Here is a 25617-nt window from a genome sequence, read left to right on the forward strand (position 1 = left end):
ACCAGCACCTATGGTTTCTTGAATCTCTTTTTCAATGTTTCTGTGGACACTGTGTCCAGACCAGAGTACATTTGTAGGCACCCAGTCACATCCCCAGTTGCAATAACCCCTCGTTCACCCAGCAGCATTAAACCCATGGACGGCATGATCTCCAAGCCACTGCCCATGAGAAACCCGCACACACACACACAGCATGCTAGCTAGCTTTTCTTCATTTTTAATGTTAAAACATCTTTGTTTCTTTAAATTAATCTGGTATTTTCACTTTCTAACTTCCAAAACAACACCAGCCTCTCCTGTTACAATATAAAGTGATTTACAAGGTGCTGAACACTGTACATTTCAATTCATCTGAAATTACGTACAAGAATATTTCTGCTCTATTTAAATAACCGCAGTATTCAGCAAAAGGTGATTTACAATAACGCCACTATCACAGAAATTTTAAACTATCACAGAATCCAACACAAATGTGCTGTAAGACTTAGCCAAGAAATGACCAATGCCCAAAATATGCACACAATATATTTTATCATCAGCAAACCGTTACAATCAAACAGAATACCTAAAAATGACCTGAAGACAGTTTCAGAAGACACTCTACTGTCTTGAAAACCAAAAAAATAAACAGGAATGTTTGTGTTTTATTACTTTGGACTTCAGTATCCATAAAGGCCATAATGCTTGCGCCGAGGGTATTCACAGGGAGACTGGAATGTAGCTTGGCTGTTCAGAGATGATCCCGCCAGTCTTACAATCGTCTTCATTGCCTGACTCAAGTGTATTTCTTGCTCAATGAGAAAGAACCAGGCAGCTACTGTGTTGCCTGACTGTCCTCCTAGGCAACCTAGGTCCAGTTATCACTCGCCAAGGTGGTTAAGTCAATCGTCGGTGCCATCTTAACAGATGCTGAGGAGCAATTCGTCAAATAAATTATGTTGCGGTACATTCAGTGAGGCTCCAGTACTGGTCCCAGAAGCATCTTCTTACTGAGTGGAATTTAGACAGAAGACAAGACAGAGACAGGGAGGACAACCCTCTCACAGGGAACATTTTCAAGTCACCTATCAAACGTATGGTACGTTTTCGAAGCACTGCGCGGCTTTCACTTGGTAAGGCCACGTGAGTTTCACAGCAGCAAAGAAATGGAACAAACTCCCGTATAAAAGCACAAAGTACCCAAATGGAACTGAAACACATTTAATTGGTCTTCGCCCGAGGAAGGTCCGCAGTAAGTGTGGGGAACGGCTAGCCGAACAAGTCCTTCAGGTCGTTGTTGGCGGAGCTGCTGGAAGGCATGGAGTTCGTGGGCAGGCCGGTCTGTGTAGGGGTCTGGGGGGACATGAAGGGGTTGGCGGGTAGAGAGGGCATGTTGAAGGCTGGCTGCCCCATGGGCCTGGGCTGCTGGCCCCCCATCGAGCTGCTGGTGGCCGGCGAGCCCTGGGCCGGTACAAACTGGCTCAGCCACTGGGTCTGAGCGGCCGGGGGGCTCTGCACTGCCTGGACCATTTGGTTCATGCTCATCTTGTTCTTCTGCGGACCCAGCAGGTTGTCCAGAGCCGACAGGTCCATGGACTTGTTGGGCTGCGAGGTGGGGCCGCGCACAGGCTGGCACATCCCGGTGAACGCCGGCAAGCTGGTGGCTGATGAGGTGGGCATCCGGACAATACCGGGGGTGCTCCGGCCAGCGTAGAAGCTGGGCCCGGCGCTGCCCATTGCCATGTTGTTGCTGTAGGCCGGCTGGAAGGGCAAGGCACTGCCAAACCCCGCCCCGTTGCTCATGCCCCCCAATGTATGAAGGCTGGCGCTGGGCTTGGCAAACCCCATGCCACTGGTGGTCACGCCCGACGGAGAGAAGCCGCTGGTGGATGCAGTCTGCGCAGAAACCGACTTGGAGGAGCTGATGGAGAGTGTATTCATGGACGTCATGTTCTCCAGCAAACTACTTGTCAGGTCTTTGGCCTGTGAACAAGAAAATGATTTAGACTTCAGACTTTACAGATTCAGTGCAGAAACTGGTCTCTCGGTCCACCGAGTCAGCGCCAACCAGCAATCACCCCACACACTCGCACTATCCTACACACTAGCGACAATTTACAATTTTACTGAAATCAGTTAACCCCCAAACCTACACGTCTTTGGAGTGTGGGAGGAAAGCGGAGCATCTGGAGAAAACCCACGCGGTCACAGGGAGAATGTACAAACTCCGTACAGTCAGGATTGAATCCGAGTGCTTGGCACTGTCTGGCAGCAACTCTACCACTGCACCACCCTGTTTCCCTTTTTGTTAAGTTTAGGTTCATAATTGTCACAGGTACAGTGAAAAACGTTGTTTTGCGTGCTATCCAACAGAACTGATATACCATAAGTGCACACAATCAAGTCAAACTCAAGTACAATGGGTATAGCAAAGGGGAGGATACAGAGCGCAAAGGAGACACAAAGTGTTGGATTAACAGCTGATCAGGCAGCATTCCTGGAGAACATGGATAGACGACATTTTGGGTCAAGGCCCTTCTTCAGACACAATGCCTCAAAGCTTCCAGGTTCTCCAGAGATGCTGCTTGGCCCGCTGAGTTACTCCAGCACTTTCACTCTATATTTAGTAATCACAATTTTACGCACCCAATTTACCTGTCCAAATGTTTCTTAAACTTTGCGAAAGTATCTTTGAAGAAACATTTAGACAGGGTACATGGGTAGGATGGGTGGGAGGAGTACTAGACCAAGGAGGACCCGTTGGGTCCCGTCCCCTCAACGCACAGTTGGGGGGGGGGCTGTGGCATCACACACACACACTAACCACCCCCTTGATATTATATTAATATTATTCATTGGCTTCTTTTACCCCATCCCCACCTTATCTCGAGGGACAGAGAAAGTGGGGCAGAGAAAGAGGGAGAGAGAAGGGGGGGGGGAGAGAGAGGGGTGGGGGGGGGGGGGGGAGGTGGAGGTGGGGGGAGCGGGGGGGGGGGGGGGAAGGGAGGGGGGGGGGGGGTGGGGGGAGGGGGGGGGTGGAGGGGGGGGAGGAGGAGGGGGGGGGGGGGAGGGGGGGGGGAGGGGGGAGGGGGGGGGGGGGGAGGGGGGGGGGAGGTGGGAAGAAGGAGTAGAGGGAGATGGATGTGGACGTGGGGGAGGAGAGAGAGAGGAGGGAGGGGGAGAGGAGAGAGGGGGGAGGGGCAGGGAGAGGGTGGAGGGGGAGAGGGGGAAGGGGGTTGGAGGGGAGGGGAGGGAGGGGAGGGAGGAGGGGGAGGGGGGAGAGAGGGGGAGGGGAGAGGGAGAGGGGGGAAAGGGGGGGGGAGGAGGGGGAGTGGGGTGAGAGGAGGAGGGGGCGGTGGGGGAGAGGAGGGGGGGAGAGAGAGAGAGGGCGGACTTGAACGCGGCAAGTGGGCAGGGGGCGGGGCAGACAGCGAATGGGCGGTGGGCCTCGGCAGCTCTCGGGACCTTGTGGGCCCTCTTAAGCCCTCGGAAGCCCAACCAAATTACTGCGTGTTTAGCGGCTTCAGATCCAGGGGGGGGGGGGGGGGGGGGGGGGGGGGGGGGGGGGGAGGGGAGAGCGGGGCGCTGCAGACGGCCGGCTGAGTGCGAGTTACGTGCGGGGTGGGGGGGGGGGGGGGGGGGGGATTATGTAACTCGCAGCTCGTGGAAAAACAGTGGCCAGCAGGTTGCGCGTTGAAAACTCTGCGTAGCTGGACGCGAGGAGCGGAGCCATTGTGATGTCATCAGCTCGTTAGCTTCAGCTCGTTAACTTAAAAACCGAAACGTGAAGAATTTGAAGAAATAACAAGAAATAATGAATCAAATTTTCAGATGAGGCGATTTTCAAGATCATGAGGTAAATCTCTACCGGAATATATAAAAAAATGTACCGTTAGCGCGTCGGGTTTTCGAGGAGAAACATCCAAGATCAGATTTTTATAATAATATTGATGGGCCAAATGTAGGCAAGTGGGACTAGTGTAGATGGGACATGATGGTGGGTGTGGGCAAGTGGGACTGAAGGAGTTGATGCGGGGTGGGGCGGGGAGTGTGCCTGGTCCGTGTGATGGATTGGGCTACATCCACAACCCTAAGCAGAGCTGTTCCCTAACCAAGCGTCCTGCTGTGATCTACAGTTCCACTGGGCACCATACTCACCACTCTGGGAATCAAAGCCAGCCCTGTAATCTTTCTTCATATAATTATATTTACGCCACTTACAATTTATTTGGGGTTTTATGGAGTGCTCTGAGAGCTGCAACTCATGCAGTCAAAAACAGACAGACAAAATCAATTCATTCTGCCAATGGCCAGAGTTGGATTAATCTCCTCTGCCCACTGAGTCAGTGTCAGCTCCTGGCGTTTAGCAGAGGCTGCAAAGGCTCCGCAAGGATGTACCTGTGAACTGGGAGTGGAAACCTTCACGGCCTTTGGGGCAAGAGGCTGCTGGTTGCGGAGTTTCTGTGCCTGTTCCTGGTCCTTGGCCACCCGCTGTTTCTCCTCCAACGTTAGGGAAGCCTGGTTGTGCAAAAGAAATGGATGCCAATCATTTCAAATAATCAGAACTTTACAGCTCAGGAGGCAGCAAAACTAATTATCACACCTGCGCAGCGCTGGGCAATTATTCGGAAATTTTAAATCAAGGACATTCATGCTCTGAGATCACACTGATACACAATGTATACATCACCCCACTCACAGCAGTGTTTAGACTTTAGAGATACAGCATGGTAACAGGCCCTTTGGCTCACCGAGTCCACGCTGACCAGTGTTTACCTGTACGTTAGCACTATCCTACACACTAGGGACAATTTCCCAAACCCAATTAACCTACAAACCTGTAGGTTTTTGGAGTGTAGAAGGATACCGGAGCACTAAGAGGAAACCTACGCGGTCACAGGGTAAACCTACAAACTCCGTACAGACAGCACCCGTAATCAGGATCGAACCCCGGTAAGGAAGCAGCTCTACTGCTGCATCACTATGCCGCCCTGTTCTGCAGCATCTGCAGTTCCCTGCGCCTCACTTCTTACCTTGACTTGCTTCTGTGGATTGGAGACCAAGCCATTTTCTTTTCTATTGGCCTCTCTGTCAACGTCCACTCCAAAGCCAGAGAAGATCTTTGTCAATCTGTTTGAAAGGGGGAAAGGACAAATTAAAAATAAGCCAGAACTGCAACGCAGGGGCAGGCGGGGAACTGACCCAAACAAACAAACAAACGCCAATCGAGCCTTCCCACTGCTCTCAATTTCAAAATCCTAGACATTAAGGCAGAAAAAAACCCATCTGAACTCTTCAACTGTCTTGCCATCTCTAACGCCATTTCCCAATCTTCTTTTAGGTTTCTTAAGAACTTAACATCTTTTTTTTTATGTGACATGATAATCTATGCCACAATTTTCTTCTCTGAAATGCCAGAGGTAAAGGGGAGACCTCTGCAAATAATATAACATTATGAGAGGCATATAGAGTAGACAGAGCCTATTTCCCAGATTGGAAATGTCAAAGACAAGAGGGCATAGTTTTAAGGTGGGAGGGGGTAACGTTTAAAGGGGATGTGCGGGGCATGATGTCTATTTTTTTTGCACAGAAGTTGGTGGGTGCCTGGTGTGCACTGCCAGGTGTGGTGGTGGCAGCAGATACAGTAATGGTTTTTAAGAGGCTTTTAGATAGACGCATGGATAGGTAGACAATGAGGGATATGCATCATGCTGGCAGACATTAGTTTAACTTGGCATCATATTCAGCACAGATATTGTGGGCCAAAGGGCCTGTTCCTGTGCTGTACTGTTCTACGAATGCAACACAGTAGAATGGTGCAAGATTTTAGATGGTGCCAGATATTAGGGCAATCTGAAGTAGTGCAAGAAAAATTTAATGTACAATAATGGAATAACCCAATGAGTTGGAGTTTAGTTTAGTTTCGAGATACAGCGCGGAAACAGGCTCTTTGGCTCACCGAGTCCATGCTGACCAGCAATACCATATGATACGAAAAAACTTTATTCATCCCCCGAGGGAAATTGTTCTGCCGACAGTCGCAACACACAAGGTACACAAGGTACGATCATCCGTACACTAATTCTATGCCACACACAATGGACAATTTTGCAGAATCGAATTAACCTACAAACCCACATATCTTTGTAGTGTTGGAGGAAACTGGAGCAGCCAGAAAAAACTCACATGGTCACAGGGAGAATGTGCAAACTTCACAGAGACAGCACCCAAGGTCAGGATCAAACCTGGGTCTCTTGCGCTGTGATGCAACAACTCTACTGCTGCGCCACTATGCTGATTGTGGTAGCTGCATTTAAGAGTCACATATCATTGCTGACACTTCAGATCTCTCAGCACCAGGTGGCACTGCTAGTCCACACCGGCCTGACGCCATGGTGCATTTGAACCTCGCTTTTAAATTCAGCAGGGTCTACGTAGATGGAAGTAAGAAACAACAAAGAGAAGTGGACACAGTGAAGGGCATCAAAGTGGTGCAGTGGTAGAGTTTCTTCCTCACAGCGCCAGAGACCCGGGTTCGATCCTGACTACGGGAGCTGTCTGTACGGAGTTTGTACGTTCTCACTGTGACCGAGTGGGTTTTCTTCAGGAGCTCCGGTTTCCTCCCACATTCCAAAGACATGCGGGTTTGTACGTTAATTGGCTTCGGTAAATTTGTAATTTGTCACTAGTATGCAGGATAGTGCTAGTATACGAGGTGATTGTTGGTCGGCGTGGACTCGGTGGGCCGAAGGGCCTGTTTCCATGCTGTATCTCTAGAGTAAAGTTATTTCAGAGGAAGTTCACCACGAGGAAAATGTGCAAACTCCACACTGACTTCAATGAAGGTCAGGTGTAACCCTGGGTCTACCTATTATCGACAACATCTTCAATTTACAAGGATGTTGCTAGGCCTCGAGGGCCTGAGCTATAGGGTGAAGTTGGGCAGGCAAATACTTTATTCCTTGGAGAGCAGGAGGCTGAGGGGTGATTTCATAGAGGTGTATAAAATCATGCGGGGGAATAGACAGGGTGATTGCACAGAGTCTATTACCTAGGGTAGGGGAATAAAAAAACCATAGGACATAGGTCTGTAAGAGGGGAAAGATTTAACAGGAACCTGAGGGGAATTTTTCACACAGAGAGTGGTGGGTATATAGAACAAGCTGCAAGAGGAGGTAGTTAAGGCCGGTACTATAACAACATTTAAAAAACATTTGGACAGGTAGGTACATGGATCGGAAAGGTTTAGAGGGATATGGGCAAAACGTGGGCAGGTGGGACAAGCGTAGATGGGGCATCTTGGTTTTCATAGCCGAAGGGCCCAATTCTGTGCTGTGTCTAACTCTACACCTATAATATAGCAAAATGGCTTCAGGATAGCGTTAACACTTAACAATTAGATATTTAGGATGACTAGCAGGAAGAGTAAGCATCAATTTAAAGGAGATATTGAATGGTATACACAAGGCAAATGCAAAGCTTAAAGCTTACCACAGCTTCTAATGCACACGCCACATAACTTAATTGATTCAATAGTCAAGAGGATTTGAACCACAAAGACCACAGTAACAGTTCTAATAATTTTTGTTTAAAACAATTACAATTAGGTGCAAAAAAAGGCAGTTTGATAAATGTAGAATCATGCAGTACTGACAAAGGCTATTCAACCCATGTTTATGCTGTGTCAATGGAACATTCCCATGGTTCTCCTCCCCCAGACCCTGCACGTTCCTTGTGGTCTTTCAGTGTTAAACCACAAGAGAGCAGCTCTGTCGCCATAGATAGGCACAAAAACGTGGTGCAACTCAGTAGGACAGCAGCATCTCTAAAGAAAAAGGGTGGGGAGGGGACGCTTTGGGTCGGGATGAAAGGCGTGAGGAAGGTTCCTGACCCAAAACGTCACCATCTTTTTACTCCAGAGATGCTGCCTGACCCACTGAGAACTTTAAATATATCAAATCTTCCATGAATGATGGAAGATACAAAATGTAACTCAGCGGGTCAGGCACCATCTCTGGAGAACATGAATAGAAGACTATTTGGGGTTGATCCCGAACCGAAACATCGCCTATCCATGTTCTCCTGAGATGCTGCCTGACCTGTTGAGTTACTCAAGAACTTTGTGTAAACCAGATTGTATGGCTATGGAAATGGTGGAACTGGGATGTGGGACTTGCTTGATGCAAAATGTTGAGTCGTTGTCCAATAATTGGCTGCACATTTCTCTTCTACTTACTGATGCTTTACCTGATTGTCCTGATTTTCCTTTGATTCCGTGGTTTTGGATAACTGGCCAGGTAGATCCAGACTTCTAAAGGAAAGAGAGCAAAATTCCATTACTGTATTGACAAAAGGATAAAAAGCATTTTCGTTTTAGTAGCAAGCTCAAGATAGTCCAACTTGCAAAGTAGTTTTGAAGTGTTGTTACATTAGTCATACAGGAAATGTAAAAGGCAATCTTATATCTGTGGGAATTTGCTGCATGCAATGTGTTTGATTGATTGAAATACACAACATGGAAGCACCCAGAGGAAACCCACTCAGTCATAGGGGGAACGTGCAAACTCCACACAGACGACACCCGAGGACAGAATTGAACACAGGTCTCCAGTGCTGTGAGGTAGCAGCTCTACCTGCTGTTAGGAATCAGAACAGTGCTAGTGATGTTGCTTTAGTGATAAATATTGGGGAGATCCTCGATTAGCAAGTGAGTGAATGGTGACCCAAGGGAGAATGGTAGACAGGTGTAGTCTTGGCTACAGTCAGATCAGCCAAGATCTTGCTGATGGAGAAGGCATGAGGGATCATGTGGCCTTCCACTGCTAACTTATTGTCCAAGGACAGCTGTATCTAACTACAATATTCAAGAGGATTTGAACTCCAAAAGGCCACCGTAACCATCCTAATCTTTTTTGTTAAAAAAATACAATTAGGTGCAAAAAAAGGCAATTTGATAAATGTAGAACCACACAGCACAGAGGGAGGCTATTCAGCCCGTGTTTATGTTGGCCCGTTGCAACATTCTCATGGTTCCCCTGGTGGATGCACGGCTTTCAAAGTGGATGTGGAAAGTCACTTGAAGGAATTAGCTAAAAGGACCAGAAGGGAAGGGAACAGTCTGCTTTAGAGGATCTGGCATGGACATAATGGACCAAATCTTAGCATCTGCAAGACACAAAATGGTGGAGTAACTTAGCAGGTCAGGCAGCATCCATGGACAACATGGATAGGTGATGTTTCAAGGTCAACAACCTTCTTTAGAGTGTGAAGAAGCATCCCAACCCAAAACATTACCTATCCATCTTCTCTAGGGTTGCAGCCTGACCCACACTGAGTTACTCTGGCATTTTGTCTTTCGTTGGTAAAAAAAAATCAGCATCTGCAGTTCCTTGTTTCTACATCTGGAGCTTTGCAGTTTAAACTACAAAATCCAACCCCTTCCTTCTTTCCCACCATTCCCCAATGGACGGACAGTCTAAAGAAAGCCTAAAACACAAGACCACATTTTCTCCATTCACTTTTATTTCAAGAACAGCAATGGTTTAACGAGGGCAAACCTAATGGTTGAAAGAATATTACGTGGCTTGGGCCCAGAGTGAACAGGCTTTTTTGCTGCTCTCTTTCTCTCCCTCAAGTGCCTCAGCTGACAACCAACTCCATGCTCCTCGAGTTACATCGCAGTACAATCAGATTGCAGGCTTAACGCATGCTGCGAGCACCCTTTACCTCTGCTGTTCCTGCATGCTGTGCAGCTGTTCCAGTTTAGTCTTGTGCTCTGCCTCCAACTTACTTAACATTTCCTTGATCACTCCCATGAAAGAGTTAAACTGGAATCGGCAGAAAAGAATACAGAAGGTTAATTTTTGAAAATTATACAAACCAACGCACAAAGTGTAAGATGATTCAGCAATGATCAAATTATAAGACATACGAGCAGAATTAGGCCATTCGGTCTATCAAGTCTACTCCGCCATTCAATCAAGACTGATCTATTTTTCCATGTCAGCCCCATTCTCCTGCCTTCTCCCCATAACGTTTAAACATTACTTTAGAGATACAGTGAAAACAGGCCCTTCGGCCCACCGTGTCCGCACTAACCAGCGATCACCCCGTACACTAGCACTATCCTACCCACTAGCAACAATTTATAATTTTACCGGAGCCAATTAACCTGCAAACCTGTACATCTTTGGAATGTGGGCAGAAACCGGAACACCCAGAGGAAACCCACACGGTCACAGTGAGAACATACAAACAGCACCTGCAGTCAGGATCGAACCCGGGTCGCTGGCGCTGTAAGGCAGCAATTCTACCGCTGCACCACCGGGCTACACTCATTGAATTCAATGCGCTGCAGGCTGGAGAGAGAGGGCACGGACAGGGCAGTGGAAAGGGTCTGACCTGGTTCAGATTCAGGTTGTTGTCGATGCTGAGAGGAATGAGGTGTGGCAGCACTTTGGAAGCCAATTGTTCTTTGGTTATTCCTAGCTTCTTGTGGCTGAAAGTACATTTATAGATACCTGAGACAAAAAAGTGACAAAACAAAATTAATACTCACTGCCAAATGTATTTTCTTATTTTCAATGGTTCTTTATTGTCAGTATGCACAACACAGGGACATTCTTTTTGCATAGCACACACATGCACGTTGCCATATTTTGGCACCATTTCCAAAATAAAAGTCCAAGTCCAAGGTGCAGTCCATGTGCTGGATGAACTGAAGCACATCCATTCCAGGTAAGCCAGCAAAACGTGCAGGACGAACCCTCACCAAAGTTTGGCCCCCAGGAGACCACCCCATGGAGGTGAATGGTTAGGAATGTCAGAATGAAAGGAATGGATATTCAACCATGCTCCTCAAAATCAGCCACAATTACAGAGGAACAAATTAATTGATTGTTCATAAACGTCAGCTACATCAGAGAAAGACATAAAATGCTGGAGCAACTCAGCAGGTCAGGCAGCATCTTAGGAGAACATGGATAGGTTACATATCATGCGTAAGAAGGAACTGCAGATGCTGGTTTGAACCGAAGACAGACACAAAAAGCTGGAGTAACTCAGCGGGACAGGCAGCATCTCTGGAGAGAAGGAATGGGTGACGTTTCGGGTCGAGGTCCTTCTTCAGACGTCACTCATTCCTCCAAAGAGATGCTGCCTGTCCCGCTGAGTTACTCTAGCTTTTTGTGTCTTTCTTAGGTTACATATCAGATCTTCAGATTGATTCAAGGCCGGAGTGAAAATGTCTCTCACCTAATTCATATCAACTCTAGATTATCCATCATCCTTCGAGCCTACTGCCTGACATTGGCTTCCAATTTGGAATTGGTTTCAAAATGTTCATCTATTTATCCTTCCACACCCTCATTAATCATTGCAACTTCTTCCACAGGGCTCTCGCTTAACCTTTTTTCCTTGTTGCCAGCTGGGCAACCTTGACAGCTTTTTAGGTTGCCAAATGACAGTTTAGGTGGTCATTTAAGACGGTTTGCATGAAGCGTGTGATAATGTGTTTGGATAAAGTGCGTAGTTACCAGTTGGAATTATGCTCAATGAAGCATTCACATATTATGTTCAAGAAGGAACTGCAGATGCTGGACAAATCGAAGGTAGACAAAAGTGCTGGAGAAACTCAGCAGGTGCAGCAGCATCTATGGAGCAAAGGAAATAGGTAGCGTTTCAGGCCGAAACCCATCAGTCTGAAGAAGGGTTTCGGCCCGAAACGTTGCCCATTTCCTTCGCTCCATAGATGCTGCCGCATCCGCTGAGTTTCTCCAGCACTTTTGTCTACATTCACATATTATTTCTGCTTCAAATAAAGTCACAAACTAAACATATTCACCAATCAAGACATTATATATACCGCAATGACATGCAGCAAAATTATAATACAATATCTCAATTCTTTTTACATATTGCAATTGATGCAAGCATGGTTTCTGTGAAGGACCGAAAATTACCATGACATGGCCATAGCATGGGTCGTTATTGCTATTGGCACAGAAACACTCTCACTTCCCACATAATTTATTCATAACAAAATATACAGGTTGCAAGGAAATTTCTAAAGGCATTTTCTAAATGCCGCTGTTCGGAGCCCGTCATTCGTTTCGACCCTTCGCCACCACGCACCTAGTGTCTTTGCGCCACAATCAAAGATACTAGACGAATACAGCCGCCGCCGCCGACACAAAACTTCACATTCCTTTTCTCCAGAGATGGTGCCTGACCCGTGGAGTTACTCCAGTTTTTTGTGTCTATCGGTATAAACTAGCATTTGATTGCCAAGCCGGGCAAAATGAGTCGGCATTTAGGTTGCCCGGCTGCACTTTGAGTGGTCAATGGCACCCGAGCAACCTCTAATTTTGAGCCCTGTTCCAGCCCCAAAACCCAATCTATTCAATTCACAATTCAGATTGATCAAATTCCAGCACTGGAAACATTGCTTTGGTCAACCCTGCATGGTGGTGCAGCGGTAGAATTGCTGCCTTACAGCGCGAGAGATCCGGGCTTGATCATGACTACGGGTGCTGTCTGTAAGGAGTTTACACGCTCTCCACGTAACCTGTGTAGGTTTTCACCGGGTGTGTTCCAGTTTCCTCCCACACTCCAAAGACGTACAGGTTTGTTGACTAATTGGCTTGGCAAAATTGTAAATTGTCCCTAGTGTGCGTAGAATAGTGCTGGTGTACACGGATCACAGGTTGGCGCAGAAGGGCCTTTTTTCACGCTGTATCTCTAAACTAAACTGAACCAAGTTTGTGAATTCCACCCTTAAACCTCTGCCTCTTTGATCAAGCTTTCATTTATCTTACTCTATTATGTGGATAGGAAACTAAGTTTGTTCATGATAATTCCTTAAAACATCTTTAATAGCATTAAATGTGCGAGAATATACAACAGTACAACACGGGAACAGACTCCTCGGCACACAATGTCTTTGCCAAACATGATGCCAAGGCAGAACTGCTGCCTCACCGCCAGAGACCAGAGTTTGATCCTGACAGCGGGTGCTGTCTGTGCGGTGTTCGCACATTCTCTCTGTGACCACGTGGGTTTCCTCCAGGTGCTCCGGTTTCCTCCCACATCCCAAAGATGTGCGGGTTTGTAGGTTAACTACATTGCCCCTCTATAAATTGCCCCTATTGTGTAGAGAGTGAATGCGAAAATGAGATGAAATAGAACCAGTGTGAGCGGGCGATCGATGTCGGCATGGACTCAGTGGGACAAAAAGGGTCTATTTCCATGCTGTATCTAAATATGATCCACGTACCTGCATGAGCGGGGGAAGTGCAGTTTATTCTGTTGTTGTTATGCGGGTAAAACTAAAACCTAACCCAGAAACGTTGAAAATATCATAATTTAAATCCATCAGGTAGTCTTACCTAAAATTCCCATTAACACTGCAGGCTCCCGGGATGGAATCTGCTGCAAGAAAGGAAGGATCTCGTCCAGGACAAACCACTTGTCCAGATATTCTAAGAGCTTGCCAAGGCAGACCAGTGAATTTACACGCACCTGTAGAGATTGGAACAGAAGCAATGCTGTCACGGTAATTCAGAGATCCACAACCAGTGGGAAAGTTCAGTGATTGTTGCTGTGCAGGGACCTCGCCTTTTACCCGGGAGGGATTTCATGCTTTGAAAAACAGCGCGGAATTCAAAAACGTAAAGCCAACATATACGCGACCGTACCGTCAGCAGCAAATTTGATTGTGGTATTCTGAAAATATCAGTATGTAAATTAAATTTTGGTATGAAAAGATCAAGCGATTTATTTTTTTTCAAGCCTAAATTGAACACACGTAAAATGCGAGGTGTCTGCATAGCTAACGACAAGAAAAATCACGGGAATTATAAACTGAATTAACTTAAATATATCCCAGTGAGTTGGTAATATTGAGCAATGGACTGTGGAGTCAAGGCATTAAACAGAGGGGGGCGTGATTTGCTGGAAATGGTGTTATATGCAGTTGAGATGTGTGGAGGATTGTGGAATGCAGGTGTGAGAGATGGGGGGTGGGGGTAGCAGAGAAGAGAGTCGCAATACAATTATGGCAGAGAGATGACAAATAATGGTCTCCTGCTGTTTGTCCAATAATTGCTGCAAAATTGTGGACCTATATAAGTTCAGACACAAAAGGACACCAGGTGATGGAGTAACCCAGTGGGTCAGGCTGCATCTCTGGAAAACATGGATGGGTGCCATTTCGGGTCAAGATCTTTCTTTCTTTAGACTTTAGAGATACAGCACGAAACAGGCCCTTCGGCCATCAGGTTCGTGCCGACCAGTGATCCCTGTACACTAAGGGAGTGTGGGAGGAAACCAGAGCACCCGGAGAAAATCCACACGGTCACAGCGAGAAGGTACTAACTCCGTACAGATAGCACCCGCAGTCAGGACTGTACCCAACTCTCTGGCGCTATAAGGCAGCAACTCTACCACTGCGCCACTGTACCACCCCTCTATGTTCAGTCACATCAACCAGCTGAGAATTTGGCCTGGGCAATGTTCATTGCACCCCTGGAACATATCCACCAGGTGGCACCAACAGTCTGTCTGTCCCTTCCTTCTTTGTTGTTTTTTTTTTAGTATGTGTTAAATGTATGTTTTAGTGTTCTTTAGCTTGTTTTATGTGGGGGGTTGGGGGGGATCTGTATTGTATCTCCGTCTGCACTGCAGCCTAACATCGAGGAGTTGGCGGCCTTTGCTGGAGACCAACTTCCGGAGGTCCAACCACAGGAGCTGCGGACTTTCACATCGTGGAGCTCACCGTCTCTAGTTAGAGACCGACTTCGGGAGCTCCAACCGCAGGAGCTTCAACCGCCCCGACGCGGGAGTTTCGACCTCCCCGAACCGGGGGCTTCGACCGCTCTGACGCGGGAGCTTCGATCGCCCCGACTGTGGATGATTCGATTGAGGAATGTGGGAATCCGCTGTGGTGGATGTTTATGTTAACTTTTACGTAGTTACCCGTTTTGTTGGGTTTTTTTAGTATGGCTGTATGGTAATTCAAGTTTCACTGTACCTTAATTGGTGCATGTGACAATAAACTGACCTAAGAACCTTTGAACAACTCCATACAACTGGAAAGGTTGCAAATCGAACAAACATTGGTATGTATGATAATAATCTACTTACTGCAAGCGAGGAGGTCTGTAAACTTGCACTCTTAATGCGAGGTATTAAAGAGTTCTTCATGGACGAATATTCTATCAGGTTTGCAAACGTTGGAATTATGTTCAGACAAAGCTCCTGAAAGACAAAGTAAATAATTAAACTACCTGAAAATGCGGCAAATGTGAATGCAGTAGTCAAGTAAATTTGATGAAAAAGGTGAAGTCTGTAGAAACTGAGCAAGGAACGGGGGTCAGAAAGAGTGGAAGATAATTATTTCGAAGAGCTGGCAGAGGCACAATGGGCTGAATGGCTTCCTGTTCCATTTGATGCAACTTATTAATTATGCACACATGATACAGATCTGCACCACATAGCTGTGTCAAAGCCCAGCGTTTCTCTGTGCTATTTAGTAGGACATACCTGAATCTGAATTGATGGGGTTTCCAGAGCCCGGTAAACCATCGGTAAGACCGTGCTTTTTATATCTTCCGCAGGCGTTTTAGTCAGCAGCAAATCCATCTTTTGCAAGAAGATCAACAGTACCTAACCACAACAGCAATGCGAGTCATTTCAGTAAATCACGTTACTTCACTAAAACACATAAAACAAAGAGTGGCAAAAAATGCAAGAGCTAATAACACTGCCTACTTCTTTCTCGCTGCATATTTACTGACGTGCATCAAACTCACCATGTTGCTAGCCTGAAGCATGAAAAGGAAAGGAATAATTTACTTAGAATAGGGTAATGCAATTCATAAACACAGTGCATAGTTTTCTAGAGAATGTTAAAAAGCACCCACATAAAAATAATATTTTCTTCTTGTGCAAGCAACAAACAGAAATTCACCCAAAAGCGATTTACGTGCAGCAGCAAAGACAGATTTTGCAGATTTTTGATATCAGGATGACACATGCCAACACAAAGCCAAACCAGAAACTCTCAACAGTTTAAGTTAACGGACTTTCAGTGGTCCAATATCCACCCCAAAGGGAACTGTGAAAGACTATTACACCTGCCCGCTGTTAGCACGCACCACTCCCCACTGAATGGCTGGCGCTCATACTAACAATTGGGTATTTTTGAACTGGAGAATGATACGTTCCTGATGAGTAAAAGCTGAGTCTCACGTTGCGAGTTGACACAAGACGTGACAGCAACTCCAGCCCAGCCCCGCTCTAACTCCAGAGGAACCCGCTCCCCGAGAAGTTTGGGGCAAAAGCTGATGGTGTGCAAGGTAGTCTTGTTCTTGGGGTGGCGGATGAGGGGGCGCAGCTCAGGCTGTGGGCAAACTGCCACTTGTCGCCGTAGCGGCACATCATCGGGGAGCGGGTTCCTCTGGAGTTGGAGCGGGGCTGGGCTGGAGTTGCTGCTGGCTGTGGGTCTCTGGGTTCTCCATGCTTGCAGTGGGCCTGGTGGGCCTGGGGGTCGGTGTCCCGTTGGTCCTGACGTCTCCTGCCACCCCCCTGGACAGGAGCTGAGACTGGGAACTGTACCACCCTTGCCCCCTCCCTCTGCAACTGCAAACAACCCCACTCTCCTGCTCACCTAACCCACCCATCCCCCCACCTTTCCCTCCCAACTCCAGTCCCGTCCCGACCCCCTGGGAAACTGAATGGAGTGACTGCCCCAGGGCGACTGGCACTGACCTGCTGGCATCGCCGACGTGAAGACAGTGCAAAGCCCCCGCGCCGGTGCAATGGGCGGGGAGCTGGAGAGGGGAGGGAAGGGGTCACACACATGGCCGGGAAGCAGAGGGGTGGAGGTGGGGGTGGTGACAGATAGGGCCAACAATGAGTGGAGAAAGACAGAAACACCGACATGCAAAGGAGACCTACAACAGTGCATGATCTCTCTCGCGTTATGGCAGGTGATTGTTGCTGGGAAACTGAAGCGAGCGACAATCTTCTGCTGCCTGCCCGCTGAGTTAAATAGTTCCCACGGTGATACATGATACACTAAGGTAAACGCACGGGCCACCACGTTCTTACAACGAGTTAAAATGTTTCAATTCTTAACCACAACAGTAAAATTGACTCGTGGAAAATTTTAAACATGTTTGATTTTTTGCAAGAGTTGACAAGTTTCACGAGTACCTGCCGTTAACTCCACGAGTCTCTAAGTTGCGTCCACGAGTTCTGTACGTTAATCGTACGCTATTACCACAAGTTTTAACTCGGGGTACCTCTTGTGTCAACTCGCAACGTGAGACTCAGCTTTAAGGGTGTCAAAGGTTTAGCTTAGTTTAGAGATACAGCATGGAAACAGTCCCTTTGGTGCATCAAGTCCACGCCGACCAACGATGATCCGTTCACACTAGTTTTAGTTCCACACACTGGAAACAATTTACAGAAGCCAATTAACCTACAAATCCACACGGCTTTGGAGTGTTGGAGGAAACAAGTGCACCCGGAGAAAACCCAGGTAGTCACAGGGAGAACGTGCAAACTCCATACAGACAGTGCCCTAAGTCAGGATCGAACCCAGGTCTCTGGGGCTGTATGGCAGCAACTTGACCACTGCACGACTGTGCTGCAGTGAAGTTATGTGGTTACGGGGAGAAGGTAGAAGAATAGGATTGAGAGAAAAAAAATAGACCAGCCATGATGGAATGGCGGAGCAGATTCAATAGGCCAAATGGCCGAATCCTGCTCCTGCGTCTTATGGTCTAATTGAATTAATGTTGATGTTTAAGTGGGCAACAATGAGATTAACCTGCCACAATATTGTTTCCTTTTTAGCTTACGTGCCTCAAACCAAATAACCGAGCGCTTTTCAACTTCTGCAGGTCTCAATGCTCTGTACCTGTATGGGTTCCTGCAACTTGAAGACTGGAATGAGGTCTGGGAGGATTAGCTTGACGTACTCCTCTTTGGTACACTCTTCAACGATAAGCAGGACGTTGGGCAGGACAAAGGGCACCATGTCTGGATTCACAAACTCTGTCACCAAGCTCGGAAGGATGCGTTGCACCACAACTCGCTGGAACAAAATAAACCACGGCGGCAGGATTAATGCAGAGCTCCCCCTTTCATTAGAGTGAAGAGAAACTTAATTCATTAACCATGGTCAGAACAGATTTGAGTACTGGTCAATCACTTTAATTACAGTTAGGAGTAACTTAACTGGTCCTTGTACACAGAGAATCTCTGTAGATAAGTTTAGCTATTAAATGTTTGTATTTAATTATTTTTACTCATTGATTATTTTAATATGACGGAAGCTTCTGTTGTAGACGCAAGAAACTGCAGATGTTAGAATCTTGAGCAAAAAGCAAAGTGCTGCAGGACCTCAGCGGGTCAGGCAGCATTTGTGGGGGGGGGGGGAATGGACAGATGACAATTCGGGTTGGGATACTTCTTCAGATTGAGGGGGGGGGGGGGGGGGGGGTTGGAAAAGAGGGGTGGGGGCGGGGCAAAACCTGGCAAGTGAGAGATGGATCTAGAAGAGGGAAGGTTGGAGATGAAAAGGAGACAAAAAGGTGTCAGGTAAGGAGAGAAGTGTAAAATGGAGAGAGGAGACACATGTGGCTGTGGTAGCAACTCCATGTCAGAACATGGTCGAAGATCAGGAGACCAGCAGGAATCACAGAGGGGGACAAGGGTCCTGACCCAAAACAATGCCGTATCCAAGTTCTCCAGAGAAGCTGCCTGACCTCCTGATTACTCCAGCACACTGATGTCTATTTTATAGTACAGAACTGTAAACCTGGATGTGGACAGGGTAGGAGATGTAAAATGGAAATATGAGACTTCAATGTTTTAAACTTTGATTCAATCTACCATTGGTACTTCCAATCTTTTGTTTTAAAAACATTCACTACCACATTCCCCTCAGCGAATCATGGTCGAAGATCAGGAGACCAGCAGGAATCACGGAGGGGGACAAGGGTCAGCAGAGAAGGTTATTGGATGCAACCTTCCCTCCATTGATGAACTGTACACTGCAAGGGCCAGGAAGCGAGCGGACAAGATCATCTCTGACCTCTCTCACCCTGGCCACAAAACTCTTTGAATCACTTCCCTCTGGAAGGCGACTCCGGACTGTCAAAGCTGCCACAGCCAGACATAAAAACAGTTTTTATCCACGAGTAGTTGCTCTACTCAACAACCAAATATCTGTAGCCTCCCTTTGATCTGGTATTTTGTTGGTTCACATGCTTGATACAATGGTGTTGTATCATTAATGTTTTATTATTATTAATGTTTAGTGTTTGCTGAGTCATTCGTAACTGTCACTGTATATCATGTCGTTACTTGTTGGCGGAGCACCAAGACAAATTCCTTGTACGTGAATACCTGGCCAATAAACTTACTTACTTACTTATTTACCTTCCCCACCAGTCAACCACAACATCCATTTATATTTCAGATTCCCCAAATTTGTAGATTTCTAAGAATATCTTTTATTTGGTTCATTCAGGCAGCAATGGGCCTGAGAGAGCTGAACCATGCTTGTGATTTGCCAGGCTAAATTAGTTTAGTTTAATTTAGAGATAATGATTCACAGCAACCATGGCAAATCATAGTGGGACCAATCATACCTTCGGGAGCTTTGGCAGAATTTTCGGCAGACCTTTGTAAAACTGTGACTTCTGGAGGTTGTCTCGTTGGAACAGAGAATCAAAATACTGCAGAGTCATAGCACCTACATCATCAAAGAAAGGGATCTGGGGAAAAGCCACATATAATTAATTAATTAAAAGAAAGATTATGAGTCTGAAGGCTGCACAGACATTTAATACCATGCCAGAATTATTTTTCAAACGTGTATGAATAACTAAACACTGTGAAGAAAAATATTTTTCAACATTGTGTACACATTGTCACAGAAACACTACTGAACTATTGATGAGGTGATTATAATGCGGCAATAGTTGCAAAAGCAACATTGAGGTAGAGCAGCAGCTCTAGGGAGTCTGTAATGAGGAAAGTAACAAGGAAGTTTGGCATGTTTATTTAGTTTAGAGATACAGTGAAAACAGGCCCTTCAGCCCACTGGTCAACGATCACGCATACACTTGTTCTATGTTATCCCACTTTTGCATCCTACACACGAGGGGCAATTTACAGAAACCAATGTATCTACAATCCTGCACACCTCTGGAGTGTGGGGAAAAAGGAGCACCCAGAGAAAACCCATGCGGCCACAAGGAGAACATAGAAACTCCATGCAGACAGCACCCATAGTCAGGATAGAATCTGGGTCTCTGGTGCTGCAAGGCAGCAACTCTATGGCTGCACCACTGTGCCGCCCTGTCTCCAAAGACTCTTACAAAACTTTGACAGATGCACCATTAGCATGTATCACAGCTGGGTTTGGCAACACGTTGCCCAAGACCACAAGAAATTGCAAAGAGTTGTGCATGTAGGCCAGTCCATCACACAAATACCCCCCCCCCCCCCCCCCCCCCCCCCCCCCCCCCTTCCTGCACCCTCCAACCCAACCCTCGACTACACCTAATCTTCACATTGCTTCAGGGAAAACAGCCAACATTATCAAGGACCATTTAGACTATGCAGCCAGGGATGGTGGTGGAAGCAGACACAATAGTGGCATTTGTGAGGATTTCAGATGGATATGGAGGAATATGGATCATGTAACATCATGTTTGATACAGACATTGCGGGATGAAATGTTAGGATGTTGCCCTGTTTTCTCATAAAAATGTAACAATTCTCTAGCAACACCTCAAGAAAGGCAAGGAGTCTCTCCCCAGAGAACTGAACCAATGTCTTAAACACAGATTAGCCTGTCATCTCTTACAACCACAGGTTGGAGAAGCTTGCGATGCACATAATGCTTTTTTGTTTTGTTGGTTACGTTATTAAAGTCCTTTCCTGGCTGGGAATCACAAGAGAACTGAACAGGAGAAATAGTCAACAGCCGTAGAGGTGTAACTCCGTAAGCATGAGCCAACTGCCTGCTTACCTTACACAGCTGGTCAGCATCTGGTCTCACAGCGGCCGTTACATTCAGCAGCAGCTTCAGATGCTCCCGAACCTCCTCAGGAACCTTCTGCAGGATGCTGGGGCCTAAACGAGTCAGCTAAAAAAAAAAAAGAAAAAAAATTCAGACTTTAAAACAAGTGACAAGTCACGTTGGCAAATCACTCTCTATTCATCCTTAGCCGCCAGAGACCCACACCCACCCAGCCACGCTCTCATTTCACTCCTGCCATCGGGAAGAAGGTACAGGGGTCTGAACACTAACGTCCAGGTTCAGTAACAGCTTCTTCCAACAACCATCAGGCTATTGGACATGACAAACTCCAACTGAACTATGAACTGCCTTGATTACACTAGGGACTTTGAACTTTGTTTTGTTTTTTGCACAAATTTGGGTTTGTTTTATTTAGGGTCATACAGCATGGAAACCGGCCCTTCCACCCAACTTGCCCACACTGACAAAAATGAACCATCTATACGAGTACCACCTGCCTGCATTTGTCCCATATTCCTATAAACCTATCATATCCATATATGGTCCCTGTCCAAATGTTTCTTAAACATTGCGATAATACCTGCCTCAACTACATCCTCCTGCAGCTCGTTCAGTATTCCCACCATCCTCTGTGTGAAAAAGTTACACTAAGATTTCTATTAAATTTTTCCCCCCTCACCTTAAACCTATGTCAAAGTTCTTGATTCCCCTACTCCGGATAAGAAACTTTGTGCGTCTAATGTTATCGAACTTTGTTTGATATTTGTTTATACTATATATTGAGGGGCGGCACAGTGGCGCAGAGATAGAGTTGCTACCATACAGCACCAGAGACCTGGGATCGATCCTGACTACGGATGACGACTAACCTGCTGAGCATTTGCTGCTCCGCTGATTTTTTAATTTATTTCAGAATCTAGCATCTACAGTGTTTGCTTTTCAACTTGCAGTTTACCTGATCGAGTTGCCTGCTGAAACTCTTGAAGATGTCCTGCTTGTTGACTTCGAAGATTGGCTTGCCATCGTTAAACACAGTGTACATGATACCACCTAAGGAGTACATATCACTGGCTAGGTCACAACTTACTGACAGGATATACTCAGGAGCAACATATGCTGGGTTAGGCAGGCACAGGGGATGGAGATTTGGGTCCCATTCCTTGCAAGTAAATTTAAGCTACAAAAGGGAAAAAAAAATTATTTAATCAAATACGAATTCAAACTTGGATTGTTTTCAAACTTCAATTTCGCTGGATGGTTATTTTTTACGCAGAAAATCACGTAGTGTTAGAATGACAAATAGCAATTGAATTCATTACTCCTCCCTACCTCCTGTTCCGAGGAATTAGAAGAATAAATGCAGAAGTCAAAACCCATGATCTTCCAGGCACCACTCTTATTCAAAATCATATTCTCTGGTGTCAGGTTCCCGTGAATCATTTTCACACTGCTGTGCAAAAAGGAGAGGCCTTCACAAACCTACAAGTGAAACAAATCCAATGTTATTGCAGCTTTAAAAAGGACTTCATTAAGTAACTATGATATTGCAAATGTGTACATTTTATTCATCCAAAATGGCATGTCCTGCTGTAAATTCTGGAGTCTCCAGGCAACTAACGTAATAGTCAGTTATCCCTACCATGCCCTGCCACAATAATGTGTGTTAGACAATAGATACAACAAAGTGTGGAGTCTTACACTACTGAGTAATTTGCTTATTGGTTGGATCACAAGCAGCCCGGGAAAATAATTACGGAGAACAAGGAATTTGACAGTTATTTTGCATCAATTTTTATGGAAGAAGTTACTACAAATATTCTGTTTGGAAGGAAGAATTAAATGAAGGAATTTAGAAAACCATCAAGTCATTAGAAAAATTTAAATTATTAGAAAATCAATCTTGGGCAAACTTATGAATCTGGAGGCTAATGTCCCCTGACCAAGATTACTTAGCCCCTCACTTCTGTAAAGCAGTGGTGAGTGAGATAGCAGACGCACCTTACAAAATTTTATAGAATAAGAATAAATGCTAAAGGATTGGAAAACTCCAACTGATGGCCAATCAGAAGGGGAGGTGGAGCAGGAAGGCAAAAGAGAAGTAACTAGCATATTCAATGTTAGAAAAATGTTATGGTTGATATGTATTGAAGCAATATTATCGCGTTTGGCCAAATGAACTGACCAAGCTGAGACAGCATGGCTCCATAGGATAATTTATTGGAGCTCTTTAGATAAACCCATCCAACCTGCAGAGTCAACAACTCACTATGTTCAATATGACATGATTGGGTAAGCATATGATGAGTATTTGATAGCGCTGGGCCAGTACTTCTATCGTTTAGAAGGATGATGGAAGACCTCATTGAAACTTACAGAATTGTGAAAGGCGTGGATAAAGTGGACGTGGAGAGGATGTTTCCACTAGTCGGAGAGTCTAGGACCAGATGCCATAGCCTTAGAATAAAAGGATGTACCTTTAGAAAGGAGATGAGGAGAAATTACTTTAGTCAGAGGGTGGTGAATCTGTGGAATTCATTGCCACAGGCAGCTGTGGAGGCCGTCATTGGGTATTTTTAAGGCGAGACTGACAGATTCTTGATTAGTAAAGATGTTAGTAGTTATGGGGAGAAGGCTGGAGAATGGAGTTGAGAGGGAAAGACAGATCAGCCATGACAGAATCTCCATCTCCATCGTGCACAGACTGTTGATAGGCCTCAAGGGGCAGTCGGTCTAGACTTAACGTGCTTTTGTTTAATGCATTAATTATTCTGCTGTTGTATGAAAGATGTGGTTTTGAGCGCAGACAAATAGGAAAAGCTAGAATGGGGCACCTTTGTTGGCATGGACAAGTTGGGCCGAAGGGCCCTTTTCTGTGCTACGTGACTCAAAAATAATACTAACGAATAATGAAAGCAGATTATCTGACCATTATCACATTGCTGCTTGTGGGGTCATGCTTGTTAAAACCTTTTGGTTTCTTTTCACTGTGCAGAAATTTGAAGCGGTGAACCTCAGAAAGCTCAACACCATTTAATCCTTGAATCTTCTCCACCATTGGTTAATTCTTTAACTCACAGGGGCTGATTGAGTGAGCTGCCCATTTTTCCAGGATTTGACAACATGTTCTTGGGTGGAAAGTTAAATCAAGCTCAGCTATTTTCATGACTTCCGCAAATCTATTTGAATAGAAGCAAATCTTGTTCCTGGCCCTGCTCAATGTTACACCTTGAGAACAACAAAACCATCCAACCTGCCAATCAGCTCAGGCACAAATTGGTTGTGTTGATACTGTACACAATACAGCTGGAACAGTCATCCTTTCAATTACAGTTCTCTTTAACACAATTCATAGAAGCAGAATTAGGTCCTTCAGCCAATTGAGTCTTCTCCACCATTTGATCACGATTGATCATGTTTTCCCTCTCAACTCCATTTTACCGTCTTCTCCCAGTAACCTTTGACATATTTAATCCTTTCTGTACTGAAAGAATTAATTGCTATTGTATTGCTTGCTGGGATGCTTGGTCACATTTTTGTGGCTTCAATTTTGGGTTTTTTAGACAAGATTTCTGGTTGAAGAGTTCAATCAGATAAGAGAGGCCAACTAGGTGAACTAACTGATAACGGGACAAGACACCAACTAGCATAGAGAAACAGCTCATTGTTAGGACTGGAGCATCTTGGGGGGGGGGGGGGGGCCACACACACAAAAATGTCTTTGAAATGCTGGGTTTTAAGCAAAAGGTAAAAAACAACTCCATATTTGGACTTGGCTAGTGTTTCTTGGGACATTACCTAATGCCCCTAATATTCTGTATACGGGACTCTTGTTGTATAAAAGACCCCAAGATTCTGTATTAATTTGAGTGGTATTTTGGGAGAATCAAAAGTATCACTGGATATTTCTGGACTGTAGCATCTCCAGCCACTCCCGTCTGACGTAAAAGTAAAGATTGTATGGTCTACCTTAACTCATTGTATTTGACTGTTTTTTAAGAAGTGAACCTTATCATTAACATATGGGAATTCCTTAATTTTTGTAAAGATTTTCAGACTTTAGCGATACAGGGTGGAAAGAGGCCCTTCGGCCCACCAAATCCGCGCTGACCAGGGAGCATGATCTTAAACACTATGGACGTTATAGTTTTTTTTACCAAAGCCAATTAACCTACGAACTTGTATGTCTTTGGAATGTGTGAGGAAAACAGAGAAAACCCATGTGGTCACAGGGAGAACGTACAAACTCAGTATAAACAGTTGTCAGGATCAAACCCGGGTCTCTGCATCTGTAAGGTAGTAGGTCTCCCACTTCACCACTGAGCTGCCCCATATCATTTAGGGTCTCTAACCATTTATTTGCAATCTGACATAGATCACTGAACTAAATGAAATCTTAGAAATCTGTATCTTATCATTTACAGTGCCCTCCATAATGTTTGAGCCAAAGACCCATCATTTATTTATTTGCCTGTTTTTGACTTTTGAGACAATTTGAGATTTGTAAAAGAAAAAAAAAAATCACATGGTTAAAGTGCACATTGTCAGATTTTATTGAAGGGTATTTTTACACAGTTTAG

The 25617-nt window shown here is 45.6% G+C and overlaps 1 protein-coding gene across 1 annotated transcript in view; it reads right to left on the minus strand.

Moving 5' to 3' along the window:
- Nucleotides 1-201: 201 nt before the first annotated feature.
- Nucleotides 202-25617, minus strand: part of scyl2 (SCY1 like pseudokinase 2) — a 36624-nt gene continuing 11208 nt past the window's right edge. The window contains exons 5-19 of the mRNA XM_055650541.1: nt 22370-22519; nt 21996-22217; nt 21029-21145; nt 19641-19766; nt 17903-18079; nt 15789-15800; nt 15520-15642; nt 15121-15234; nt 13365-13497; nt 10381-10499; nt 9706-9806; nt 8216-8290; nt 5013-5109; nt 4378-4497; nt 202-1962 (exon numbers count right to left, since the gene is read on the minus strand). Coding sequence (XP_055506516.1) covers nt 1249-1962; nt 4378-4497; nt 5013-5109; nt 8216-8290; nt 9706-9806; nt 10381-10499; nt 13365-13497; nt 15121-15234; nt 15520-15642; nt 15789-15800; nt 17903-18079; nt 19641-19766; nt 21029-21145; nt 21996-22217; nt 22370-22519 — 2400 coding nt within the window. The 3' untranslated portion in view covers nt 202-1248. The remainder of the gene's footprint in view (nt 1963-4377; nt 4498-5012; nt 5110-8215; nt 8291-9705; nt 9807-10380; nt 10500-13364; nt 13498-15120; nt 15235-15519; nt 15643-15788; nt 15801-17902; nt 18080-19640; nt 19767-21028; nt 21146-21995; nt 22218-22369; nt 22520-25617) is intronic.

The sequence above is a fragment of the Leucoraja erinacea genome, chromosome 19 (genome assembly GCF_028641065.1).
Source record: "Leucoraja erinacea ecotype New England chromosome 19, Leri_hhj_1, whole genome shotgun sequence".
In the NCBI taxonomy this organism is placed as follows: domain Eukaryota; kingdom Metazoa; phylum Chordata; class Chondrichthyes; order Rajiformes; family Rajidae; genus Leucoraja; species Leucoraja erinaceus.